Source organism: Salvia splendens, chromosome 20 (genome assembly GCF_004379255.2).
Source record: "Salvia splendens isolate huo1 chromosome 20, SspV2, whole genome shotgun sequence".
Classification (NCBI taxonomy): Eukaryota; Viridiplantae; Streptophyta; class Magnoliopsida; order Lamiales; family Lamiaceae; genus Salvia; species Salvia splendens.
In genome coordinates this window covers 24,045,102-24,073,048 of record NC_056051.1, presented here as the reverse complement: position 1 = coordinate 24,073,048, position 27,947 = coordinate 24,045,102, and the positions used below count along the sequence as shown (strand labels likewise).

At 39.4% G+C, this 27,947-nt stretch overlaps 3 protein-coding genes across 5 annotated transcripts; 1 reads left to right on the top strand and 2 right to left on the bottom strand.

The window, feature by feature from the left end:
- Positions 1-390: 390 nt before the first annotated feature.
- On the top strand, positions 391-3,182 carry LOC121780645 (RING-H2 finger protein ATL38-like). The gene is made up of 3 exons (XM_042178262.1): positions 391-1,135; positions 1,514-1,611; positions 2,639-3,182. Exons 1-3 carry the CDS (start codon positions 977-979, stop codon positions 3,024-3,026), a joined length of 645 nt encoding a protein of 214 aa, XP_042034196.1. The 5' UTR covers positions 391-976; the 3' UTR covers positions 3,027-3,182.
- Positions 3,183-3,555: 373 nt separating this feature from the next.
- On the bottom strand, positions 3,556-5,479 carry LOC121781064 (cytochrome P450 77A2-like). Its single transcript, XM_042178748.1, has one exon. It carries the CDS (start codon positions 5,196-5,198, stop codon positions 3,687-3,689), a length of 1,512 nt encoding a protein of 503 aa, XP_042034682.1. The 5' UTR covers positions 5,199-5,479; the 3' UTR covers positions 3,556-3,686.
- A 10,278-nt stretch (positions 5,480-15,757) lies between these two features.
- LOC121780766 (protein ROS1A-like) lies at positions 15,758-27,708 on the bottom strand. 3 transcript variants are annotated; one of them, XM_042178391.1, is made up of 22 exons: positions 27,553-27,708; positions 25,862-27,031; positions 23,116-24,765; positions 22,666-23,013; positions 20,762-20,852; positions 20,228-20,670; positions 19,691-20,152; positions 19,311-19,615; positions 19,142-19,221; positions 18,892-18,976; positions 18,716-18,807; positions 18,575-18,643; positions 18,423-18,459; positions 18,251-18,333; positions 17,639-18,085; positions 17,503-17,539; positions 17,354-17,411; positions 16,941-17,080; positions 16,789-16,854; positions 16,502-16,616; positions 16,386-16,424; positions 15,758-16,292 (listed from the first exon to the last, which is right to left on the bottom strand). In XM_042178391.1, the coding sequence occupies exons 2-22, from the start codon at positions 26,961-26,963 to the stop codon at positions 16,198-16,200; spliced, it is 5,844 nt and encodes a 1,947-aa protein (XP_042034325.1). In that variant the 5' UTR covers positions 26,964-27,031; positions 27,553-27,708; the 3' UTR covers positions 15,758-16,197. The 3 variants fall into 3 exon arrangements, with proteins under 3 accessions (XP_042034325.1, XP_042034324.1, XP_042034326.1); XM_042178390.1 differs by having other exon boundaries at positions 19,691-20,670; XM_042178392.1 differs by lacking the exon at positions 27,553-27,708 and having other exon boundaries at positions 19,691-20,670; positions 23,116-24,761; positions 25,862-25,991.
- Between the last annotated feature and the right edge of the window lie 239 nt (positions 27,709-27,947).

The following is a 27,947-nucleotide window of genomic DNA, read 5'->3' as shown; positions in this document are numbered from 1 at the left end:
AATAATTAATTTGTCTTGTAAATATGCTCATATATCATAGCTGTTACACAATAAAGGGACCAGTGGAAAATCATAAAAAATTATTAATGTTTAAATCAAATTTAAACTCTGATATGCTCCGGCAACTACTCCTATAAGTTTCACCTACAAATACAAAAAAAAATTCTTATATTTTATAAGTTGAAAATTGATAACAATATTTTTCCATTAATAATACTTAAACCAATTCTTATCTCGATCTTTCTTTCATTAAACTATCTATTTTGCATTAAAATTTGTATACTCATTAAACTATCTATTTTGCATTAAAATTTGTATACTCACTATCAAACTCTATTTTATCTATTGACGGTTACTTTCTCTCTTATATTGATTGTTTTCAGTTTCCACTGCCACTCTCTCTCTCTCTCTCTCTCTCCCTCCCTCCCTCCCTCCCTCTCCCTCTCCCTCTCCATCTCTCTCTCCTATTTGAATTTACTTCTTTTAATTTATGGTTGCTTGAATTTCACACCATGGGGCCCGTTGACTTGGTCCCAGCTAAATTCCTCCATGGGTTCTCATGTGAGGTGTAAATAGCAAATGTTTCTTTCCACACACATCGGCATTTCTGAGTTCGAGTCCAGAGACAAAGGGGGAGGAGTTGTAGGAGTTATAAGAGGGGTTAGGCTTGATAAAGATTGAATTTTTATTTTGGGAGATTTGAAGTAGGTATGCAGTAGTTGTTCAAAGATGCAATCTTTTCTAGCTTTTGTGATTTCTTGATTCATAGGTTTGTAATTGTTGGAGGGGTTTTCGTTTTAGCTGTTATGAATAGTGCAAGATTTGAAATTTTCTGGTATTTGCAGTTGTGGGGCACTCGAATAATTAGAAGAAAAAGTAGAGAGAGGTGAAATTTGAAAACTTGGGGTTCCTTTTTTTTTCTTTCTTTTTGTGGGTGTTGTAGGCAGGCAACAAACAATAGCAAAAAAGGGTAAAAATGACGACTCCAGGTGTAAATTTGGTGACGACTGTTATTGGATTTGGATTGAGTATTATGTTTATAGTGTTTGTGTGCACGAGGCTGATTTGTGCTAGGATACAATTGAGTGCATCACGGAGGTCTCTTGCCCGGGCGAATGGATCTGATCTTAGCAATGTGAGCATTCCTCTTTAGCTACTTTGCTGCATTTTGTTGTAGATATCATGTTACCATATTTTGTGAAATCTTGAATTTGGTTCTGTATAGTTAGTTAGTTAGTTTACATGGTTTGGAATTTGAATTAGACGGTGTTGGAGGTGTTCGGGAGAGATTTTACGGTGTTATAGGCACCTTAAAACGATTGATGAGTTTTTGGATTCGAGTTGCATTGTTCTATGCTTCTGCACAAGTAATTTATGAAAGTTTGGTTCTAAGCAAAATGATGTTTTTTGATGAATTTGTAATTCTGAATGTGAAAGTTGTTTATCTTCTATTTGGATCTCTTCTTTATCGTTTTTTCAATTGGGAGTTTAATTCTGCTGTGCTGTTGAACAGTTGGAGAGGGGTTTTCATGGTCTCAAGCCTCTCGTGCTAGCCAACTTTCCTATGATGAAGTATAGAGAGTTATGCTTGTCCTCGATGGAAAGTGATTGGTAAGTTGATAGTTTGTACGAGCGGGCATAATACATTATTAGAAAAGTCGTTAGATTCTTATGGTCTCTCTCCTATTCTCTCATTTTTCTGCTTCAATGATTCTTATCAAATGAGTAGCTTATAGCTTTCCCTAAACGCGATTTAATGCACTTGAACTCTTCCTGTCGATTGTTGATAGAGTTTGGTTGGGATGCAAATCGTTGTATCACTATATTACTCTGTTGTTCAGCAGATAGTCAAGTTTAAGTGTTATTTACGGCTGCAAGCTTCTGTTTGAGGTCACCTTATGCTTGGAGTTGGGGTTAAGTTAGTTTAGGAAGAACTGGATCGTTAGCTTTAAAGTGCGTCTTCATAATATAGTTGAAATATGTCCATACGAGGTAGTTGAAAAACTTTTCATATCGAAAAACCCTCTACTAAGCATCACTCCCTGCCCTATCCCAAGAAAACCATCTACATATACGAAGAGTGGAAAAAAGGGAAATTCAATTTTTATTGTTTTCTCTCCGCCATCAAATTGCTTGGGTCTATCGTATAAATATTAATACTCGTTAAACTAGTAAAGTGAGTAAGATATTCTCCAGATCTCTCTAGGTCGAAATTGGATGTTGTTTTGGGTCGAAAAACAAATGTAAGTTTAGGTGGGATTGCCATTGTTTTTAAGTGTAACTCATTCTTGTATCGAGCCTTATATGAGATGAGACCCTTCTAATGAAGTGATGCACGTAGTATAAATATGTTCCTTCCCAATTTCGCTCTCTCATGTATCGAGCCTTATCAGTGAAACCTCCCCGCGTTTGAAGTGCGTTGAAATGTCAATCACCTTGTTTGTATTTCATTGAGACAGAGGTGCAGTGTATTCATAATTTCCTCGAACCACATAGTCTGCGTTTGCAAACGTGTCCCTACAAAGAAATGTAGTTCAAAGGTCGTGCTTAACCGAATCATAGCTTGCTTTTATATGCACCTTATGTTCACTTGTAACTATTGCTATTCTTAACTGATCAATTTTTTGGCCAATTCCAGCCAGAGATGCACGGTATGCCTGAGCGACTACCACGAGGAAGACACGTTGTGCGTGCTGCCAGTGTGCAGGCATTTATTCCACGCAACATGCATTGGCATCTGGCTGCAGCAGCGATCAACGTGTCCTGTGTGTCGGATCTCTCTGCGCGAGCTTCCTGAGAGGAAGTGGTATATGCAGCCGATGTTCAGCCAAGCAGTGCGGTCTCAGCACCGGATGCAGTCAATTAACGCGCACTATTGCCACTGCATGGCAAACTGGAACAGGCCAAGACCCAATGAGCAAGTCGAGGAGCCATCAGCAGGAGGTGCAATCCACGTCGAGCACAGAAACACGGACTTAGTTCATGAAAAGAACAGAAAACCAGAGAGCCCGGCGCCGAACCAGTAGTGAACCATAGTCCATAAACATTGGTTTCACTCTTGGCTTTCTGTAAATATGCTGTTGATTTCTGCTCCTCTTTTTCCTTATATGAGGAACTTCTTTTTCTCTTCACTTGGAAAGCAATTTTTAACTTTTGCCTTAATATCATTAAGTTTGATCAAATTAGGAGTGTCTGACAAATTATAAAGTTTTAATAATTCTCAGTTGTACTAATTGATCAAATTGGTGCTATTATTTTTAGGTTCTTAAGTTTAATTTTTTTTAAGTCATCTACATCGTCATATCAATACACATTATGTCAATATTACTTAACAATACCAAAATTTTACACATGTACACTCAAACTTGGACTCCAAAAAATTATTATGGGACAATGAACGTTTTTGAAACCTTTTAATTTATCATTTGAAATTTTGAAAGGTGTGTAGGAATCAGAAATAATAATAATAATAATAATAATAATAATAATAATAATAATAATAATAATAATAATAATAATAATAATAATAATAAATTTTGCAGATATCATTAGAGATACTTATAAAATCTAAAATAATTCAATCTATTAGTAAAACAATGTCTATTGAGAGACTTATAGTAGTAATATGAGTACAAATCAAGTGGTTGAAAATTGAAAGACAACATTAAAAGAGCTGCCTACTACATTTATCGACGTGGCGTAATCGTAGCCCTCATACTATTCTTCATCACCACCGTGAACTCGAGCTTTTCCGTAAAATCCACCTTCCCTCCGGCGGGAAACGCCGACCACTCGAACTCCTGCACCATCCTCGCCAGCATCAGGTTCACGTGCACCGTCGCCATCCCCAGCCCGGGGCAGATCCTCCGCCCCACCCCGAACGGCATCATCTTCACCCCCGTCACCCCCGTGATATCCGCCTCCTCCTTCCCCCGGTAGAACCGGTCCGGGTCGAACCGCTCCGGCTCCACCCACACCTCCGGATCCTCCGCGATCCCCGCCGAGAAGAACTCCACGCTCGCCTCCGTCGGTATGTCGTACCCCCCAAGCCTCGTCGCCTCCGTCGCCGCGTGCGTCAGCGCGAAGTACGTCGGCGGATGCTTCCGCAAGAGCTCCTTCACCACAGCGTTCAGGTACGGCATCCTCTCCACGTCCTTCTCGTCCACCTTCTTCCCCTCTGCCACCGTCGCCCGGATCTCGTCGTAGAGCCGCGATTGGATCGTAGGATTCTCAATCAGCCGCGCCACCGCCCATTCTAGGGCGGTAGCGGTGGTGTCGGTGCCGCCGTTGAGGAATTCGGAGCAGAGAGTCACCAATTCCTCATTCGTCGGCGCCGATTTCCTCCCCTCCACCTTCAGATCGAAGAGCGTGTCGAGATACGCGAACGAATTGGAATTGGATCCCGATTTCCTCCAAATTTCCCGCCTTTTTTCAATTAGGGGAACTAGGGTTTCGATCTGCCTCTTCCTCACTTCCTGAACCTTCTTCCTCTGTTTCGAAAAAAAAGGACTTAAAATTGGGAGAAAATCATCCATCCTCGGATCGAGAACGATCAACACCGATTTCATCATATCATCAACTGATTGAATCGTTTTCTCATCCATCTCAACGCCGAAGCACATATCTAGCAAAATGCAAAACACAGCAAATCTCGCATTCCTCAGAACCCACACCGCGCCGCCGTTGGCTGCACCCTCCGCCGCGATCCGATCCACGAGCCTATCCATCGCCAAATCCCTAGTTTTCCTAAACTCACGAATCCTCGCATTGGAGAGCATGTTCTGCACCATATTCTTGCGAAGCGACCGCCACACTGGACCGTAGTAAGCTGCATTAACGCTGAATTTATTCGAGCTGAAGATCGTCCGCGTCGGATTCTCCATAGGCCGGGTGGCGAAAATCAGCCCCTTCTCGATCAAGGCCTGGTAGGCGAGCTCGTTGCTGGAGACGACGATCATGGTGCGAGTGCCCATTCTAAGGGTGAAGATGCGGCCGTACACGGGAATCAGGTCGCGGATGTACTGGAAGAAGGGCTTCCCGGAGAAGGCGACTTGGAAGAGGTTCCCGACCACCGGGTAGCCAGGGGGGCCAGGTGGGAGGTTGAGCTTCTTTTTCGAGGATGAGGAGCGGAAGAGGAAGAAGACGAGGACGAGTGGGATAACGAGGGCCGGGAAGAGGAGGGAGGAGAGGGAATCCATGGCTGGTTGAGGGAAGTTGGGGGAAATGGGAGGTGTATAATAATGGAGACGAGTATGAAATTGCAGGTAAGAAGAGTTATTGTGGGAGTTGAAGGCTTTCAACTAACAAGTCAGCTTAGGGTTTAATGATATGCAATTAATTTGGGTTTAGGGTTTGGTTATTGTATGCATGTACATAATCATCTACTTATTCCGTAATTATGTTATATTATTAACTTCACTATGCCATATTTACTAATCAAGACAACGGTCTTCTATTAAGTTTTTATTTTAGACTTTTAAGAAACTTAACTATATATCTTTACAATTAATGAAAAGCCTGATTTTAATATTGTCATTTTACTTATCATGAAATTTTATTTTATCAATTGAGTGTTTATGTGTTAAGTGAAGTCCAAGAACTTATCTTCCACATGAAAATAGGAATAAAGAATAAAGAATAAAGAATAAAGAATAAAGATAACATTATAGGATCATATACGTCAATTGATGCCTCTGACATCATGTCCGCGATTGCTTCGATTTCAAGCTTTACAGCATCCGCAATAGCGGACGTCTGCCGGTGGACGTCCGCTATTGCGTCGTCGAAGGCGAACGCGAACGTTCCTTGCGGACGAGAGGTCGTCCGCGGGTGTGCGCGGACGTCCGTCAGGACGTTTGTCCGCTATTGCGGCGACACGACGGACGTCCTGTCGGACGTCCCAAAATTTCGATTTAAAAAAAAACTCTATATATACGGCTCGTTGAACTTCATTTCATTCGCACCACTTGTATTAACGAGTTTCTATTCCTTCTCTCTACGTTTCTATCGGTAGATTCAAAATGGCTAGTGGTGCGGGTGGCAGTGGCAGTGGTACGGGTGGCAGTGGTAGTGGTGGGGATGCGGCTGACACAAGGCGGCAAATTAATGAACGGTTATAGGCTTATACGTCCGCCGAGATAAATCGTCGGGTACAAGAGCACCTGCAGCGGCAGCTGCAGCCGGCGGTACTTCGCCCCATCCATCGTCGAGCTGTAGTACCCTGGGACCACATCGCTGCACATCGCCGGTTGTTTGAGGACTACTTCGCGGAGAAGCCGCGGTTTGAGGGGAACTTTTTCCGGCGGCGTTTTAGGATGCACCGGCCGCTATTTATGAGTATCGTGAACGCTTTAGAGCGTCGGTACATGTATTTCAGGTTCAGGGATGATGCGAGTGGTAGACCCGGTCACACGCCTATACAAAAGTGTACTGCCGCAATCAGGTAGCTGGCATACAGAGGCGCGACCGACATGTTCGAAGAGTACCTCCACATCGGCGAGACGACTGCCCGCGAGTGTCAGAAGTATTTTTGTCAGGGCGTTATTGAGATATACATGGAAAGATATCTTCGGAAGCCTACCCCTGAAGACTGTCAGGCTCTGATGGATATGCACGGGAAGCAGCACGGGTTTCCGGGAATGTTGGGACTTGGGCAGCATAGATTGTATGCATTGGGAGTGGAAGTACTGCCCCGCCGCTTGGAAAGGGTTGTACACGACCGGCTTAAAAAGCAAGAATCCAAGGATGATCCTCGAAGCCGTAGCTGACTACCGACTATGGATTTGGCATGCGTATTTTGGAGTAGCCGTGTCGAACAACGACATCAACGTCCTAAATTCGTCGCCCCTTTTCAACGAGCAGTGTATGGGCGTTGGTCCGGCTGTCAGTTTCGTCGCTAACGGCAACCAGCACAATATGAGCTACTATTTGACGGATGAGATATACCCTAGTTGGCCAGTCATTATGAAGATGATCAGATGTCCAATAGATGAAAAGAAGGTCTACTTTGCGGGTCAACAAGAAGCGGCACGCAAGGATGTGGAGCGGGTGCTCTTAAAGTGCCGTAGTTATTTGTTGCACTTCTTAATCGAAAAATCTTGGATCCATCATCATTTGTAGATGTACCAATTAAATTGTTTCCAAAACACGATCGAATCACAATTGTAGATGCAATAGTGAAGGTTATGAAATTAATATTTGACGAGACCGAGGATTTTCAGCTATATATATATGCATCGATTGTGTATATACCATCATTTGTCCTTTTTGTCCTTTTAAGTTTAATCCAAGATATAACCATGAAAATGTACTCCAGTATGTATAATTTTTCGGACATAGATATACGCGTAAAGATTTTGTGCGACACTCTGGCTGCCATCACTAATTCATTATTGGTGATTCGGTTGGTATTATTGTCCATTGGGATTTTCTGGCGTTGTTCAGTTCAATTTCTTGTTTTATTAATTTCAATTTCCGAGTTGAATAAACTTGTATAATTATACTATAAAACTAATTTAACTAGGACAAAAAGTAGTATAGTTCTACAATTGAATATAAAACGGTTAGAAAGAAATGCATATAGTTTCCGAAGTATTTAAAGAAAAATATTAGAAATGAAAGAAATGGCTATTTACAATATAGTGACATGGTGCAAAAATAAAAACACAGTCTTCAACTGATTTGAACAAATTCAGTGTACAAATATTATTTACAAGTGACATATTATGTTAAGGGATGATTTCCCTTAACAAGATATCGACGCCGACGGGTGGTCGACGGCGAGAAAATAAAAGTGGACGTCACGGGCTTTCCCCGGGATCAGCTCCAAAACTAGGATTTTCTATGGAAAGCAAGTAGTTTGCGTGAAAGTAAAAGGCATAAACTAAAATAATATAATGTTCTTCTTCATTGATTGATTAAAGAGAATTACAATAGCCCTATTTATAATAAGCAAAAGATATGAAAGGATAATGCTAAATCAATGCTAAACTAACTAAGAGAGATTTGGGGATATTCTTGGAGATATTCACGTATCAACTCCCCCACAGTTGAAATCCACCTTGTCCTCAAGGTGGGAACCACGACACAACGACGAGCGTCACGAACAGAAGCTCGAGCGAGATACTCCCTCCTGGATCAAACTTGAGCCGTCGCTGTTGATAACGGATCGAACTTTGCAAACTTGACCGGCACCATGATTCAATTACGCCTGTGAACATAATATATGATCTTGAACTCTTGGAGTTGATCTGTGTTGCTCCAATATTTCTATCAAACAGGCTAGTAATTAGGACAGCGAAATCCTCATAGCAGACAACATTCTCCTCAACAAAAGTCTTTATATCATCTTGTATTGCCAATTCCCGATGCTCTGGAACAATAAGATCACCAAACTTCCCATCATATGCCCCGACGAGCACTTGCGGCGGCATATTGTCCATTTTGACGATCACTTCCAGGGACTCGTCGTTTGGCTTGACGATCACTTTCAGGGACTCGTCGTTTGGCTTAACGATCACTTGCGGCGGCATATTGTCCGCGACTGTTGTGGCTGCTGTCAACAGCGTGCGCTGATAACGCTCGTCGACTCTCCCCCACTGCCAATCTCGATACGGCGGTTCTGGTCTCTCCCTCGCCCAATCAGAAAAGGGCGGCTTCGGATCGGGCCTGGGCTGTGGCGGTGCATGGTGCGAACGCGACGCGGCTGGCAGATCCCACGATGAGTGCTGACCTCGCGACGTGGGTGGAAGGTCCCACGAGGACTGCTGCTGCGAGAAACCAGGCCGAAGCGAGCCGGACGCAGAATTAGGGTTTGGGCGAAAGCCCTCAAATCGCCCAGAACATGTCGTGGTCGCCGGCAGAGGCGGTGTGACGACGGATGCAGCTGAGAACGGTGGAGTGAACGGCAAGGGGGCCTCCAGCAAGCGAGGAGGCTCACGACTGTGCGGCGGCTCTGGCTCTGGCCGAAGCGTGTGACGCGAGGGCGGGCGGCGATAGTACTCGTCCATGCGTGTCTCCAATCTCGCCATGCCCGCCATCACGTGCTCGAACATGACCCTAATCGGATCCAGGGAGGACGACTCCACCGTCGGTGACAGCACCGGGTCCGTGACAACCGGCAGGGAACACATCTGTTCTGGCCGACCTCCGAACGACTGAGACTCCGACATGAGTTCAACAATGGAAGCACCAATTGTTAAGGGTGATTCCCCCCAACAAGTAAGGATCGACGACGAGTAGTCGACGTTGAACAAGATAGCGGCGGACGTCTCAAGCGTTCCTTGAGATCAGCTCTGGATTAGGGTTGCAGAAACTTAAAGAACAAGAAAGTAGGGAAAATATTATGTATTTCGTTGATGATAATTCACAACATTGCTCCCTTTTATATCTAAGGACCCTAGATGATTCGACTCTCTTTTGCGATCCGGGAAAGAATCACCAAGAAAACCCGGAAAGGAGCTTATTGGGCTCGACTCAAATAATAATAAAAATATCCATAATGTTTAAAGGAAAATACTCAAAAATAAATAATACTAATCTAATGCAAAAATAACCGGCCGTCTTCTGTGCTCTTTCTCTAGCGCGACACAAAGCCCCCATATCGAACTATCGGCTTGGGTTGTCTCCTAGGACGGCCGCTGGTCGCCGGCAACTCCACTGCTGGTGTCTCCTCCTCCGTTGTCTGGAACGTCTCGTCCCCTGCTACGCACTCTTCCGTCAGCAGCTCCCCTGCCTCGCTCTCCTCTATCGGAGGTCCGTCATTTGGGATTGATGCCTCGCTCTCCTCTGCCGGAGGCCCGTCATTCGGGGTTGATGCTATGTCCGTATCATATTATGTCCTCTTTACGAATAGTTATTAATGACATTTGTTGGCCGAAAGTTAAATAAATGATACTACTAAAAAAGAATACAAAAAGGGTATATTTAGTGCAATAAATTTATAAGTGAGATACTTTCAGAGCATCTCCAAGGGAAATGGTAAATAGAGAGCTAAAGAGAAATAACTATTATATTTAAGTTTTCTATATAAAATTTCATGCTCCAATGGAAATGGTATTTGAGGAGGTATTGTATCTTCTTTCATTTTGAGAAGGTACCTTTACCTCTTCTTGATAGAAAATGTAAAAAGTTAGTTATTTTTGTTTGCCTTTTTAATTTACCTTCTTTCCTAAGAGTTCATTACTTTTTAAAAATATATAATAACCTTTTTTAGAAGGTAAATGAGAAATATACCTTCTCAATATACATTTTCCGCTTGGAGATGCTCTTACAAAGATAAATGGTAGACATGTGAGAAATTATATTGAGTAGTTAGAGAGAGGCAGTAGGCTGATCTAGATATTTATTTCAACAACTTCTCCTCCTCCTCCATTAAATTTCCATACCCATGACCACAGCTGTATATTTCAATTGATATAAATATGTATATACGTACGTACGTGAGCTTTTAATAGGAAAACTCTATCAAAAATAAGTTCAAACTCATCCCCTTCACTAGAAACTAATGTTTGCTCCTAGTTAAGTATTGGGAAGTCAAGAAAACGAACTTAATTAACTAAGTGTTCCATGCTGGACAAAGTCATGGTGTGCACCACGACAACTTTAGTATGTACTGTAGTAGATAGAAACTGGTCAATTGTAATGAATTGTTCATATATACTTTATTATTACTACAACTCGTATTTAGTAGATAGAAATTGGTCAATTGTAATGAAGTGTCCATACCTTTTTTACTACGGAGTACTATAGAATGGGGCACTATATTTTTTCTAGCTAGATCAGTAATTGATTCCGAGTTGTTTCTACTCATAGAACTAATCCTCCAGTTGAGTGGCAGGATCCCTGATGCCCTATTTATCGAGAACATTAACCAATAAATCCAGTTCAGTATTTTTGTCAAAATATTAGCCAATTGATTTTAAAAAATCTAGCTATATCAGCTTTAATCTTCTTCTTGATGAAATGCATGCCCATCTTGACATGTTTGTTCTATCATGTCATTTTTTAACTGTATTCGATTGATAGATTGTATGATGTGTTGATTGCGGTTAAATTTGGTTTTCATTGTATAGGTAATGAAACAATTATCACTTTGTGTGATTCACACTACTATACCTAATAGTACTCCCCCGTCCCATAATAATAAGTAGATTTTCATTTAATAACAAATCACGAAGTTTTAATATTTAAAAATCTTCCTATTTGACTATTTTATTTTTTATGTTTTTAATTGTCAAAACAACTCGTTTAATTATCCATGTTGCTAAATTAATACGAATTTTTGTCAATATTAGTTAATACTATCATAAAAAATTCGTACATACATCAATGTAAAATCAAATTTGCTACAAAAGAATTATTTAACCCTTTTAAAAACCCTATTTAAAAAAGAGAGAGGAGATGTAACGATAGTAGTTGCAAATTTGAAATTTGCAATACCTATCCGTTATTGGATAGAAGTCTAAAAAAAAATGGTGAAGACAGTTGACACCTATTGGGCACGTGGCAGCTGCACGACAATTCAACAATTCAGCGGCTGACACGTGCCCGTAATCCGTCACTAAAGAACGAGACGGCGGTGTGACGCGTTGCAGCGGCCCGTCTCATTCCCAGCCCGCCACACGTTCCGTCCCGCCGGGACGGATAGCGAGACGTCTCGCCACGTGGCGCGCTCCGGCGCCATGCGTGACGCCCACTCGCCGAGTTGTTAAGGACTTAATCCCTAACGATCCGATAAAACGGACAATAACGAGATAAAGATAATCCGGCGCCCGTGAGGGTCGGCGGAGATAAAGATCTGGGCGGCTGTGCGCGGGTTCCAACCCGTCGGGCAACGGCTACAGATCAGATATACGTTCCGGCTGTGCGCGGAGACCTTCCGTCGGGCAGCAGGTAGCGTAGGGAATTATGGATTCAAAGCATAACTCGAGGCATTTGGCCAAAATAATATATTTGTTGATGGATGATTAAATATGATAACAAGCTCTCCTATTTATAATACTAGAATACTATCCTAACTTATTGAATAAGAAAACTAAGATATGGAAAAGATTTGCTAAATCCCTATAATATCTAAACTAAATAAATATAATATAGGTTCGTATCACCGAGCCGCAAGTGGGCATCGTCACGCTGACGTAATAAATCATTTTTTTAATTCCGAATTTAAAAAAAATTAAAAAATGAAAAATGGTAATATTATGGTTTTTTTACTCTATAAATACTCCTAATTCATCTTCATTTCACACACAAATACACATCTATTCTTCCTAAATCATCTCCATTTCCTCTTCAATTTTCATCTAACCTCTCATCACTAAATGTCCGGCGACGGAAACTCTGGCGGTGGGGCTCCGGCGGGTTCGATATCAACGCGTTCGGCGACGGAGCATGTACAATGTCCTGGGTGGTGGATCCGATTCGTCGACGCCGGATACCAACCACCCCATTTTGATGTGGATGCATACGCCCGTCCAGTGGCGGATCCAGGATCCGGAAACGGAGGAGGCGGAATATATAGTATTAGCTTGATTTAGTGCGGACATGGTTATTTCTTTTGTTGTTCGGGGCGACGCCGGAGGCAAATGGAGGGGGCGAACATGGTAATTTTACATCCCGATAAGGGAAAAATAGTTGCACGGAGGGGGCGACCGCCCCCTCCTGCCCCCCCCCCCCCCCTAGATCCGGCGCCCGTCCCTCCGCCCCGAGGTATTCGAAAAATTTGAATCAATTGATAGACGTTTTTATGTTAATATGGTGATTTGATTGGAACAGGGTGAGAGGATGACGGCGGACGATCCGTTGCAGAAGGAGATGGCGACGGAGAAGAAGGAGGCGAAGATCCACGAGGCCGAGCGCCGGAAGCACGAGGAGCGTCGCCACAACGGTGTTGGGCGGCCATGATCAGCATCACACCGGTGGTGGGCACAAGCATACGACCGGCACCCACCCGACTGGGACGGACTACACGGGGACCGGCGGCACCTACTAGTGTGTGTTTGTGTGTGTTTTGTGATTTGCGAGAATAAATTTTTTTTAATTGCCCACTCTTTTAATTGTGTTGTAATGTAATCCTGTTTGATTTCATTTGCCTATCAATTTACTTATTTGTTGTTTTTATTTCTTTGAGTCTTTCAAATACAAGTGCATCATGATTATCATCTTCTTGGCATATTAGTCAGGATAAGTTTGGTTAAATATTTTGGTTAATTATGGTAATTTTTAAAATTGAGATAGTTTTTTATTTCATCCCTGAATATATTGATGTTTTCAGTTATATTAAAAATGATGTTAATTTTAATAGAATTAAGAAAATAAATAAAAATATTAAGAAAGTAGTTTAGTGAAATACATTCTTCGAACATCGTCAAAATTGAAAGATGAATGGAGGAATAATTAGAAAATTAAAATTTCTGAGGCTTAATTATATTTTGATTTTGAAAGAGACTACTGAAAAAAATTTGAAATTTGTATGCTTTAATAATGTTTTGATTTCGAAAGTTAGTGAGATTGATTAAAATTTTATGATTTAAATGGTTTATTAACTCTTAAAGATAGAGAGAGATCAAATGCAAAATAATATTACATATATTTCGTAGTATTTTTATTTTTTTTGGTTAGCAGATAAGGCATAGCCCTTACAAAAATACTATAGCCTATCAAGTTCGAACATATGAGGTTCCCAAATGATCGCTCAATAACAAGTTTCTTACCTCAACTGGTGGCTCATCATGTAAATACATACATGTATCCCGACCTGACGACCAGCTTGCCAAAAAAATTGCAACTGAATTAGCCTCACGATATACGTGTTTGATTACCACATATCAGTTTCTGTCACACATACTCCAAATATTTCGAATGAGACGGGAACAACTTCCATCCCGAGTTAATTAGTATTGGTTACTACTGTCTACTGAGTTTTGCACATCTAAGTTAATTGAATTTGCGTGCGATTCATGTTTATTGACTTTCAATTTGAATTTTGCAAAATTTAAATTACACATATTATGTTACTGCTACAAAATTTAAATTTTTCAAAAGAAGAAGTATATTTTTATGTTATTTAATGTACTTCGAATAAAAATAAAAAATAAATTCAAATATCATAATACTGATTATTTACCAAAAATATTACTATAAAGTATAAATTGAGTTATTACATAATTCCAAAAAAATATGCTTAAGAGATTAAGAGCATTCCCAACGTTGAGCAGCAGCTCACCGTCCGTCCTTGCCAGCGGCAAGGATGCGCTCCGCCACCATTGCGCTCTTGCCGCTGGCAGGGCGCTGCTCTATGCATAGAGCACGTCCGTGCCAGCGGCAAGAGCACAGCGCGTCGACGTGGCAGCTTCCGATTGGCCCGTTGATTTATCATTTATTTATTTATTTTTTTAAAAAAATCGAAAAAATCTGAAAAATTCAAAATTAATAAAAAAAATATTGTCTCACTTCCTAATAAAATATATCAATTTTTTCCACACTTTTAATTTATTTTTTTCATTATTTTTACCCCAAAATTCATACTTTCATCTATAAATACTCTCATTTCAAACACAAAAAATGACACTATACTAAACAACTCTCTCAATCTCAATTTTTAGGATTTTAATTATGTAATTTTTAATTTTTAGGAGTTTAATTATGTAATTTTTAATTTTTAGTATTTTAATTATGTAATTTTTAATTTTTGGGATTTTAATTATGTCTTTTTTATTTTATTTGTAATTTGTAATATTTATTGTGGTTTTTTAATGAATTTTAGTATTATGGAAATGTTATTGTTTAATTGAATTTTAAATTAATTGTGCTCGTCCTTGCGGAAGAGCACAACTGTGGGTGTTGTGCTCTTGCCAGAGAGCAGGCATGAATAGTACCGCCCGGGCCCACAACCGTGCCGCTGGCAAGAGCACGGTTGTGGATGCTCTAAGTAGATTTTGCTCTTAACAATGTAAAAGAAAAATAATTGAACTTCTATTCAACAGCATTTAATTTGTCGGGACATCTTCGGGCGATGGGCTTATTGGGCCCTAGGTTTCCTTGGGCTTTAAATTTGCTAGAATTCTCTTTCATGGTAATAATTGGTGGTAGTATTTAATACTCCTACAACTCAAATTATTTTTCGCAACATACCACTACAGCAAAGTACTTATAGAAAATGCAATAACCGATTAATTATTAAATACGATCCAGAATTCTAATATATTAATTCAACATATTTTCAGTTATTTAAAAGATTTAAAAAGAAGCCGAATTTGAAACGCGGGTAATGAAATTAAAAAACATAATGTTTTGAAAACTATTCGAAAATCACAAATCGGTTTCTAATAGAAAAAGAAACAAACTCAAATTAGGTATTCAAGCAATCATAGAGTCTCTGAAATCCTTTCGATGATATCTATCTAATCCTATCAATTTTGTGAAGCATGGCAACGCTCCTTGGAAAATTATTAGGTATGAATCTGTTAGATACATGTGACTCGATTGGTGAAATAGTATCTTTCCCCTCAAAAGCATGTCTTTTTTTACCGATGCACAAAGAAAATATTTGGTTGCGAATGAATAAGATATCTCCTATCCCAATTTGCATGAGCAATAGGTCAATCTTGTACCTATTATTCAAAATTTCCTCGCTAAGCTACATGAAACAGATTTCCAGAAGCATTTTATCTTTTTGTATGAAAATATTGAGTGTAAAGTTTGCAAATTTAACTAAAAAGGTTATGTAAATTGCACTTAACCCTATGCACGAATTATATAAATAATCTTAAATCTGTAGTTTATTATGCATTAAAAGAATGTTTACAACATATGTGAGAAAGTACACATCAATAGTATGTCTTTGACACTACAACAAGACACAAGTTTGTGACAGATGCACAAACACATCTGATATACCAGTAAACTACAATTATTTCACTGTTCTTCCTCTCTATCATTGACAGGAGGTGAGCATAAATTATGAACAGAACTGACCTATGAAAGAATTACAGCTTTATAGAGAGTACATGCCACTTGTATCGACGAATGGCCTATCACATTGAGCAGCAGAGAGGCTTACTTGTTACACAGCAAGATCCATGAAACCAATGAAAGAAGAGGAGAGGAGAGGAGAGATGAATGTGAATGAATTGTTAGCACAGTCTACTGTTATCCTACTTCTCGGTGAGAGCATGTACTCTTTTATGTTTCCTCATTTCAGTTGACAGTCTTACTTGCTGGGAAATGCAATCTGGCCTTCAGAGGCCGTGGTGCTCGAGATTTTTGGTCGAAACCTCTGACACACACTAATCCTGCATTGCAATTATAATTTATGATATTGTGTGAAATTTCGGTTCGGATAATCACAGAAAAAAGTCCAGCTATAGTACTATGAGAGTTGATACCTTTCCAAAAGCAGAACTGGATATCTTCGGTTGACAGGCCTAAGAAGAATTAGTCGTATCTCAGTCAGTTAGATGCATTTGCTATGTATACATAAACTGATGAAATTTTTGTTTACCTTTGAAAATTGATGAGACAGATGTCCCGAAGAATACGGTCCTTTTTGGAAGGTTCCATATCAGACTTCTTGGCACATCTATAGGATTCAAACTAGATTCATGGTCGGCAAATACCTGCATTAGAGTAATGTCACACATCCCTCTTCCGTTAGTTGAATAAATGAAATATCATCAAACATAGAAATAGCAGTTCTTATGCTGGTTTATCAAGTAAAGTAACACGCCCTTCTCCTTAACTTTGCAGAAACATACAACAGAGTTGTTGAATTTATAAAAATCTTACTACCTCATTGACTTGGAAATATGTGCCATTGAGCGGGAAACTCCCTCTCATTGCTGTTCTGCAAGGTATCTGCGGGAGAATTCTAATTCAGCAAACACAAGTAAAATAAAGTGGAAAGCTATATTGGTACTGTCTGATATCACTTCGATTCTTACCAGAATTGTGCCTCTTACGGTCTGAGACTGTGCTTCTCTTGTGCTATTGCATGAAAAGCACGTCTTGATGGTGCACAGACCACCTGCTGCCGCAGAACTACATTTAGCTTCTGGGGGTTGAACAGAATCTGGTGTCTCACCTGTTTAAGATGTTGTTTGAGCATAGTCAGCTGCATCGTCAAACTATTTGGTCGTCTCTTCAATATTACTCTATGCTTTTACTACTGGAGGCTTCAATTTATTTTGTATGCATGTCGTACAGATGCACTTCATGGTTTAGTCAATGGAGTCACTATTGGTTTTCTTTTAATTAGAGCATCTAAACTTGGCAAAATCTTGTTACTATCATGGAAATAATTGCCTATCCACGAGTGTTTGGATCATATCAAGTGCTTTTAGATAATATAACCTACCCGGGGTCCATATTGCTAGTAGATATGGACTTGGATCATCAGGCTCTCGTCTGTCCATCTAAACATGTAAAATATAGGTCAGTGAAAATCCAGTTGTCTATAAAATAGAACTATAAAAGGTTAAAATGAGAGTATGAGACATAACTAACCTCTTTGAGTAGAGGATGTGAATCCGGAAGTTCGTAGCTGCAGAAAAATAAAGTCATAAGCTACTGACGTTTTCTACTCATTTTCCTGGTAGGATTTCTTCAAAATTTTAAGTTTTAGACGAAGTTATAAACTTACACTTGGTGCTCTGTCCGCAGTCGACTGACCTTCTTTAGTTTCGGTGTTGGTATGGAAGCAAATTGTGGATTTAAGGCAACTAGAGCTTTGGACATATCACCTTCTCCAATTTCAATCTTCCCTTGTAAAAAGCTCTGTAGATTTGTAGTGAATTCTTCAATATTGAGCTTTATGACTGGGATTTCTTCTGAATCCGAATTGTCATAAAATGTATCCTCAATATCTCTTTCTTCAACTTCGGCAGGTGGCTCTGGCTCTGGGGTTGCTGGTTCTTCGATTAACGGTTCGCAATCCCTTGACAACCTCACTCCTTGATCTATGGTATCCTCAGATGGTGGCAGTGCCATATGCTTTATTATAACGTTACCGCTATTATTAGTATCACTTATGGGAGCAGCTGAACGTACTATATGTCTCTCTTCCGGCCCTGGAAGAGCAAGCCTTGCACTGCACCATATGCAAATAAATTTTCATAATATTTTAGCAAATTAACATGCGTAAAGAGATATATATATATATATATATATATATATATATATATCCTTTGACTTCCGAGATTCCTGCTTTTAATCTAGACAAGTTGTTTTTTTCCTTGATAGATTGCAAGCTAACCTTGCAAAAGCACTGGCAAAATGTCGACATTCTCCTCTCAGTGGACAGGCATTACAGTTCGGATCCTTCTTTGTGCAGAAAACCTGTACCCAATATACAGAAATCAATGAGAAAACTCTTTTGTTTGTTAACTATAGTTGCTACATAAGCTGATTTAAAGATGAACTGCTACCTTTCCAAATGTAATCATTTGATAGTGTAGCTCATACCTGCAGTACCATGGGAAAATAATTAGTTCACATCTTGGACTAGCACAGAGTTTATGTAATTTAGAAAGGTAGGTAACTAGTTAATATATACTACTATACTAATTAGTACACCTACAGTGTTTCCTGATCCAGCTTGCAGAGTCTTGGCCAAATATATTTCTGAACTGTTTCCAGAATAGGATAACTGCATGGGAATGATATTAGTATCTGCAACAATTCAAAAATTGTATATTACAATGAGTTAGTATACACTTACAGTTCAAGGAGATGCAACTGGAGTTGCTCGGGAAGGGGTTGTAGAGGAACCCACCCAAGTCGAACAGCAATACGCCCAACATTTGTGTCAACCTAACAGCTGACAGTCAGTGAAGATTTCTTTCTTTCACATACATAATACATATACTTAATGTTTTTTCTGAGATGTGTGCTTACAGGGAAAGCAAGATGGTGAAGAGTTAAAAGCCGTATGCACTCCACACTTTTTAGTCCTAGTCCTCGTATACTTAATAAATAATCCCTGCAAGAGATATTATTTCTAAAATGAAGAGTTGATTCAACATTAACTTAAAAATATAAGGTAGATATTACTAGATATCTTTGTCTGTCTTTCCAATATACTTGAGCCTTTCTTAATATGCATTACAGATATAAATGAAACTATTACTATAACGAGGAAACTTACTTGGCTCTGTCTGGGTCGACATCTCTTAACCATTCAAGATCAATTCTTTCATGATCTTCAACCAAGCGGTTAAGAAAGCTCTGCACATAATTGACGAACATATGTGGGTTTTTCTGAGTCATTGCAATAATAGGAATCACTGATTATCATTTATAACCATTAAACCTACCTTCATTCTCTCTGCTAGAATGTTGCTCATACCCCTTTCCTTGATTGCCTCGGAGATCTCATGAATATCTGCATTTCGCATTGCTTCATAATCCAGAGAGTCCATAGCCTCTCTGCTGCTTCCTGCTGTCCCATCCTTGGATTGCACTTGTTTCCTCAACATATCCCAGTTAAATGGTTCAGCCTTTTCCTTCTCAGCCTTCCGCTTTCTTGCATTTGGAGTAGCGACACCGATATTACTGGATTGTTTGTCAGAAGATTGTCCTTGCCCCATACTAGGTTCAACTTCCACGCGTTTCCTATCATCTGCAACATAAAAATTCATCTCTAAATCAGTATTTGTCCTATAAATGAATTTACGTCAAAGTTTTAATACAGTACCACTTGGCTGTTTGCTCGGTGCTTCCACAGGTCTCGCGGAGTCCGTCAGAAGTGTGCCTTTCGAATGAAAAGCACCTTGCTCTTCGCTACTCTGCTTGACGGAATGTTGAGAATTCCTGTTACAAGACTCATCTGGAGAATCATTTCGCAACTCAAGGCCCTTTCTTAGATCTGCATGATTAACAGATGATGTTTGATATTTGGATCTTCCATCTTCTGAGACGATATACGGACTTTCTGCACTCTGACCTATGTAATCATCCACGCATCGTGCATCAGTTCCTTTCGAATCTTTTGAAGTCAAATTAGATACGCTTTCACTTCCCAAGAATGCAAGATCTTCTGCTTCCCAGTTTCCTATCCCCGTCAACATGTTTGTCCAGGAATTGGGCAATGGGTTACGAGAGCTCTGATGGTGTTGGGATTTAGAGATGTCAACCCACCCTGGGATTTGCGTGTGTGCTGGTTTTTCAAATTCCTGATGATCAATCACATTTGTCTTACTTATATATAAACCATCTCGTAGGTAGGACTTACTTTGCTGCAACGCAGTAATTCTTTCATCTTGTTGGGAAACACTTTGATGGCCAACATTTTTGCTAGTATTCCACCCACATTCGGCATCTGAATTTGAGGCATAGCTGGATCTAACATCTTCAGTAGTTTGAAAAACAATGGATTCAGAGGAACTTTGTGATGAAATGATATCTTCCTCGGCTCTCCTGGTATAATGATTGCTAACCAGAGAAGTCTTTTTTTCTGGGTTGTCTGATCTATGTGTGGATGTTTCGGTTGATGTTACTTGACTATAGTCAGACACTGGTTCCATTGCCATTTTTTGATGATAAGTTGTTCCATCTGGATATGTTATGCGAACCTCATGCTTTCCAACTGCTGGACTTCCACTATTTTCACAATATGGTTCTCTAGCAGTTTTTGATTTTAGAGGGAATTTGGCTGCAAGATTCATAAAAGCAGAGCTGCGAGCAAGGAAAGAAGTTATAAAAGTTTGATTAGTTTCTACCAAGTAATTATATGCTTTTTATGTTGCATCAAGGTCATTAATTTTACCTTGAAAGATGATCTGAAACATTTTGTGTGAGAAATACTCCTATCACCGAATCAACCACTGACCCTTTCCACTTGGAGAATCGTCTGTCCCCTGCAAAGATACAATTTGATCTCAGGTTTTAGTAGCAGGATGTCTTTATAAATTTGACCCTTACTGAAGTTTGTATCTAGCTTGGTCTCAGGGATATCGATACAATGAAATTAGTACGCTAACTACTAAATTATAGTAGTACATAATGTTAGAGCTCAATATAGTAGGAATATTGTGCTTCAGAAAGATGGTCAAATTTCCCTAAACAGAAAGTTACCTTATGATGAGTAACTTGGAGTTGGATGGACACATTTCTGCTGTAATAATCATATGATGAGAAAGTTCATCACCAGAGATTTAAAGCTCTACGAAATGTTCTTTGCGATACCAACATAAAAAGGTTGGCACAGAGATTTATTCCCATATAATGGCGAACACGCACTAACAGACTGACCCAAAATGCTAAAATGTGATATCACAGATAGCATTCAACAAAAGATCCAATTTGAATCCACGTCATGAAACTTAACATAGAAGTACTCAATGCAGATTAATGGTAGCTTTCTGCAAGAGAATCACAGAAAGAATCCAAAGAAGTTTCCACAGACAAGAATCATTCGTAGAGTCCAAAACTCTTCTTCTTTCTCCTTTTCCTTATAATTCCAAATTAAAGTAAACCAGACCTTAACCCAACATTTTATGTTTAAGTTAATTACATTTCCACCCATACTTTCAGTTTTTTTGACATTACAATGTAAAACTCTTTTTCTTGTTAGTTGCGGCTTGAACTTTGAGGGAAGCTCAAAATTATTCGTGTGCATTACACATGATAAAGTTGTTTCATTTTATCATCTATAGATTTTACGTTATTACTCCCTCCGTCCACGAAAAACAGCCCCATCATTCCTTTTTGGGTTGTCCACAAAAAATAGTCCCATCCAAAAATGGAAAGTTTTTCTCACATACTTTACCCTCTCTCTCTCTCTCTCCCCCCCCCCTATTGTACCCACTTTTTCTCCTTCTCCCTCTTAATTTACCAATATTTTATTAAACCTCGTGCCATCCATATTCGAACTTACTACTCCCTCCGTTCCATTATTGTTGGCACATTTCTTTTTCGCACTCGTTTTGAAAAAAATATAATAAATAGTTAAAGTGGAGAGAAAGTAAAGTAAGAGAGAGATAATGTAGAGAAGAGTCTTAATTAATGGATCAGAGGGAGTACTTCATAGTAATATCAATTCTAATCGTGCTAAGAGTTAGATTGTTGCCCATAAGTTTTACACTAGTAACTTGTCTTCATAAACGAATAATGTAGAAAGATGTAATCGTATTCAAAATATTAGTATTTTCTTTATATTACAGTGGTAAACTGAAAAACCACACAAAATTAGATAGTAAACTGCAATAACTTTTGGAGGGGTTGATGATTGTGCCTCCATGCAGTAAGGTGTGGCTGTCTCAACATCTAAGGCTTTTTTTTGTGTTTCTAATAAGTAAGTTCTTATCTTTCATCTTACTGTTATCATAATACTGTAGGGGCCTTTGAACTTACTTAAGGTCCATTTTCCTCCCAATATCCAACTAAAGTCTATTGAATTATGTTTTCCAACAGAGATGATCTTGATGAAAATAAATGACACCTAGTTTAACTATACTAATTTGGTATTTATAAAATCTTTTGGTTATCTCTAACATTAGCTTTTATAAATTGCATTAATTTCCTTTAAAAAAAGCATAAATTCAAGCTAGCTTCTCTTTTGTGTAATTTTTGTCTTATATAATTCGATCAAGTGTTGATAATTGAAAACTATGTGATATGTAATTTATATATCTACTAATTTACGGATATAAGTATTAGGAGAGAAAATACCTTGGACTAGATGCATTCGTGCAATAAATGAGTCCACTCGACCCCGGAATACTTTCCTTTCTTCTTCCCACCATTTTTCTCTATTGGTGTCCATTGTTTCTGGAACTTCGCCTCCCTCCTTACCCATTAAAAGGTTCCACAGCCTATTTGTCTCTAAATCAAGGTCTACTCTAGGCCTTGGTTTCTTCTTTTTGACAAAATCATATGGAACAACAGCACCATCTCCTTTGTATGGAACAAGTGCACTTTGCTCTTTCCAAACCGATTCTTTGCCACTGTTAGTGAGGTGAAGATGCCTCATGCCATTGGTTATATCATCCACAGTGGAATACACTTCTACTGTGTTCCCTGGAGAGATAGAGAAAGATGGTGAATGAAAGAGAGGAATAATCTTGTTTTATCAATCTTAAACCTTTATTATAACCCAATAACTTGCAGAAAGATGTTTACCTGCAACCTTCTTGGGGGATTTCCCATAACTTCTCCTTTTTTGAGGCTCTTGCTGGCGAACTTTGCCCACCAAGGGCTCCTTCCTGTTTATCCCTTCAGTGATGGATTTGGTGATTTGCGTATCAGCAATATTGTCTGTTGTCTTTGGTAGCAATATTTCTGAATGTATATGCACTTGAGATAAAGCATGGTGTTGGTGAATGTTATTCCTGATATCGGAGTAGTTCATGTACCGATCACAAATGACATTGGTGGGATTATCATTTGGATTAATGATCTGCCTTCTACAATCAGAATTTCTTGATTCACCATTCTGAGGCTCTGTTGATATTTGTGCCAGGAAACTCTTATTCCTTCTGCTTACAATTTCTTGAACAATTCTTTCAGCAGTTGTAAAGCCAGAATGCCTACTGAGTGACCTACCATTATTATCCTCGGCATTTTTTTCACCACATGCTCTAGAACAAGTTTGTCGTTCATGTAAACCTTGAAACTGGAGTTGGGAACCCACGAAGACCATATTTTGTGGACTTCCAATTACAGTAGGTTTATATGCTCTCTTGGTTCCTTGTTTATCAGTTACATCTATCAAATCCTCCACAACTTGAGGCATAGTCTGCACAGATGATTGTGCTCCAAAGCCCAAGATTTGCTCAGAAGGATTTGCTTGAAATGCAATATGGCCATGGCCTTCCCTGATGTGATGATGCAACTGATTGTACCTACTAACGCTGTCCGACTGGCATATGCTGGCATTTCGCATACTGAAACTTCTCGCTATAGCATTCAAGCTATGGTCTCTAGATGTAGGCGGTGGTGCTCCAGATTCCAGGATGGGTAATTCTTGAGAAGGTGTTCTATTTAGTGACTGAACAAAATTGTAGGGAGTCGGTGTCTGTTGTCCCTTTCTTTCAAGTGTGTTGCTGCAACCTGCCTTAGCTGCAGAAATTGACGGTCCACTTGAATCCATGCGAAGCTTATGCTGCTCATTATTCTGTTCCTGGTGGCCAAGTTGACTACCCTGGTATTCCTCTTGTGCTCTATTGTCTCCAACAATCTCCGTGTTGAAGTTTAATTTTCTCTTGGTCAACTTCATCGCAGGCCCCATGCCAGATGCTTCAACTACTTTCACTGTATCAGCCATTGGAGGAGTTAAGTCTTTAGTGCCATTGTTTGAACCGTACTTCCTTTTTGCTGAAAGTTTACCATTAGGAGTACTGCTTTTTGTAGAAGCAGGCTTTGGTGTTCGTTTGGGTTTCCCTTCAACCACTACCTTTGGTCGGTGTTTCGTTCTTTTTGGTGTTTTCTGCTGTGGTGTCTTGTTCAGATCAATTCCTCCATTTCCACCATCAGAACATTTCATCCCCTGGGGAGATGTTGAAATTGCTTCAGTTGATTTACCCATAGATTTATCTATAATGTGACCACACTCTTCCTCAATAATTTCAGGCTGTGAAGACAAGACTACACTTCCGGGGATATATTTTCCCGGAGTTAATGTGTCTTCTTGCAACAAATGTGGCACTTGAACGATCTGGTGAGTCTTGAACTGATTTTGTTGGTCAGGTGTTACCACCCCTAATGGCAAGGACCCCAAGGTGCTTGAGGGTTGAGTCAAATTGAGCGCTGATTTGGCTACTGAAGGTCTGCCTACGAAAATACAGCATTTGAGTTATGGTCAATGAAATTCCAACAACATAAATCAGTCATTACATTACCCATTAATAGTCAATTTCATATACATGATACAACTAAACTTGGTCTACTAATAGACATAGTCACTCCATAATGTCATATGGAAAACTGACCTAGTTCAGTCATCAAATACAAGAAGGGCAGGTAAAAAGCTTGGGAAGAAAAAGGGCCACAGTCAATCATGCTGAACAGATATACAAGAGACATGTGCAAGAGATCAACATTCTAAAAATATAAAAGAGTAAAGGTCAATTTTGATCCTAAACATATGACCAAAATACGAATTTGGTCCAAAACGTTCACTTTTTGAAAAACGGGTCCATAAAAAATGAAAATTTCAACAAAGTAGTCTTTTTTTGTGACGGTTCCGTCAAAAAACTAACGGTCAATGCTAATTGCACGGTGACATGACCAATGACCACTCCGACAAGGATTTCATTTGTTATGGATCTGTTTTCAAAAAGTGAATGTTTTGGACCCCAAATTCGTATTTTGGTCATAGGACCAAAATTGACCTTTACTCTAATAATCCTTCTTTAAAAGATGCCTAACAATTGACATTAATTCCCTAATACATATTTCACTAGTAAATAGGAAACAAAATTATCCCATCAACGTAGTTAGGGACAAGCCAATTTAGTAAACCAAGTCTTACTGAGTAGCTTGTCTACCAACAAAAGTAAATACATATTACTAACTAAAAAGAAAGTTTAAGCTATGCATTTCTTACTAAACACTTGCTATAATACAATATAATTTCATCCCAAATTGGATAAAAGAAAGAAATACCATTTATTTGACTAAGTGGTTCACATCAATTCATCGCGATGAGTGTTCTTCATCAATAGAATATCCATTTGAAAACCATCTCCACTTTAAAAAGGGGTAATATAAAATCGGAACAAGAACTTAGAAGTCCTTGCAACAAGAGTTGAAGTTTTATCAAATTATCACCGGAGAGCTATGCAAACGTATATAATGTATCATCTAAAGGGAAAGTCACATGAAAAAGCAAAAGTGAAAATACGTGTCTTCCATGCAGTACACTCACTTGGAATATCTGGTTGGTTGTAACCACCACCATCATGGCGTCCATAATAAATGTGATTCAGCGGGAATCCGGCACCAACCGTTGCATAAGCCACGTGATTGCTTTCATGCAAAATGTGATTCCTTTGGGCTCTCGCGCCAACTGAAGCACAACCCACATGATTGTTCCCGAGAAAAATGTGATTTTGCTCTGCTCCAGCACCAATTGGTGCGTAAAGGTGATTGCTTTCAACTTGAGAAACTGGACAAGGGATGGCAGGCTTGCTCTCCAAAACTGAGCTTCTGTATGGCAATCCATTCGGTGAAGGGGAATCCTTAGCATTCATGATGCACATTAAGTCTGCGAATGAACTAACCTCCTGACGGGTAACAACTTCACCTATATTCTGCAGATTAGAGCCATTTTCTCCTGCATTTTGATTCACCCCTATGCAGTTATTTTGATCAGAGTTCAGTGGAAACCAATTATAGGCTTCAACAGGAGCAGCATCTTGACTAATCTGCACTTTGCCATTCATCCCCAAATCCATAGTTGGAGGCATATTCTGGTGCGGCCTGCTATAGTTTCCAGCTGGAGGAACACCTTCGTGATTATACTCTGTGTAGCTTGGACCTTCCCTCCTGTTCAGATCGAAACGAGGAGGTTGCTGATCCCGCAAAAGATGTTCGTACACATCTACCATGTTGTGCCAAGTATGTTGGCCAATCTGATTCTGTTTCATTTCAGGCCGGGCATTATTAGAACTCTGCAGAACCATTTTGTCCGGTGTCGATGGAATCCATATACTTCCATTCAATGTAACTCCCTTCTCCCATGGCACTGAAGATCCTCTCCCCTGCTCCATCATCCAATCGTTCTGATCTTTGTAGCTTGGACCTTCACTTCTGTTTAGATCAAAACCACGAGGTTGCTTATTCCGACAAAAATGATCATACATATCCATCAAATTGATCCAATTTTGTTGCCCAAGCTGTATATCAGACCGGGCATTAATAGAACTCTGCATAACCGGCTTATCAGGTGTCGATGGAGTCCATACATTTCCATTCTGAGAAGCTCCCTTCTCCCAGGGCATCGAAAATCCCCTCCCCTGCTCCATCATCCAACAAATTACCCCTTTTTGTGGGAAAAATCACCCCATCAATCTCTTGTAACTGAATTTCAATACTCCTGGAAAAAATTCAACATAATAAATCCTCCAAGACTAGAAAACGCAATTAATGCTCATAAAAATTCAATTAAAAAACAACCATTCCTCAACAATCTGCATCTCTCCGCATGCCAAGTCCCCCAAATTTAGCAAATATAAAAAAACAAAACAAAACAAAAACAACAGGAAAAGGAATAGCCAATTGACAAATGCACATTCCTAAAAAAGCTAGAAATAAACAGAAAACACCAAACATGAATCAGAAACACGGAAAAATTGAGAAATTACAGCAGCAAATTCCGAATCAGAGGATTCTAATTCCAAAGATGTAAGGCGAAACCTACAAGGCTTTAATGGAGGCGCTGGCGTGGGAAGAAATGCAATCAAACAACAGATACTTCACACTCAAATTAAAGCATGCCAATTAAGTTTAATGGAAAGAGAGAATAAATGCAGAGTCCAACACACTTAAATTGGAAACAATTGACAACAATTCAATCAGGTATAATTAAACCCATCGATCTCTGCAGCAATTCCTTACCTGAGAGATCAGCTCCGAAATGAGTCAATGCCAGAAAAGCCAAGTCCGCGTTCGTTACAATAGTGGAGAGAGAAGAAGAGAGAGAAGAGAGCTAAGTGTTACTCAACTATAAAAACAAAGAAATCAAAACTTTTTCAAAAGAGAAATGCCACGGTTAGGCAGGCAGGAAAATTCTCTCCTGCACTAACTAATTGCTAAATAATTACATAAATTGAATCTTTCAAATGTATAAATTATATACAAAAGTTAGTTGAAATTTCAGAATTTACTGGAGTCAACAGAAAATTAAAACGACTAGTTTTGACCTGCTACGTGATTATACTGATCTCATTTTAGATAATGGTGATTTTAAAGTTAAAATATATGTATAATCATATTGTTTTAATCGGATAAAT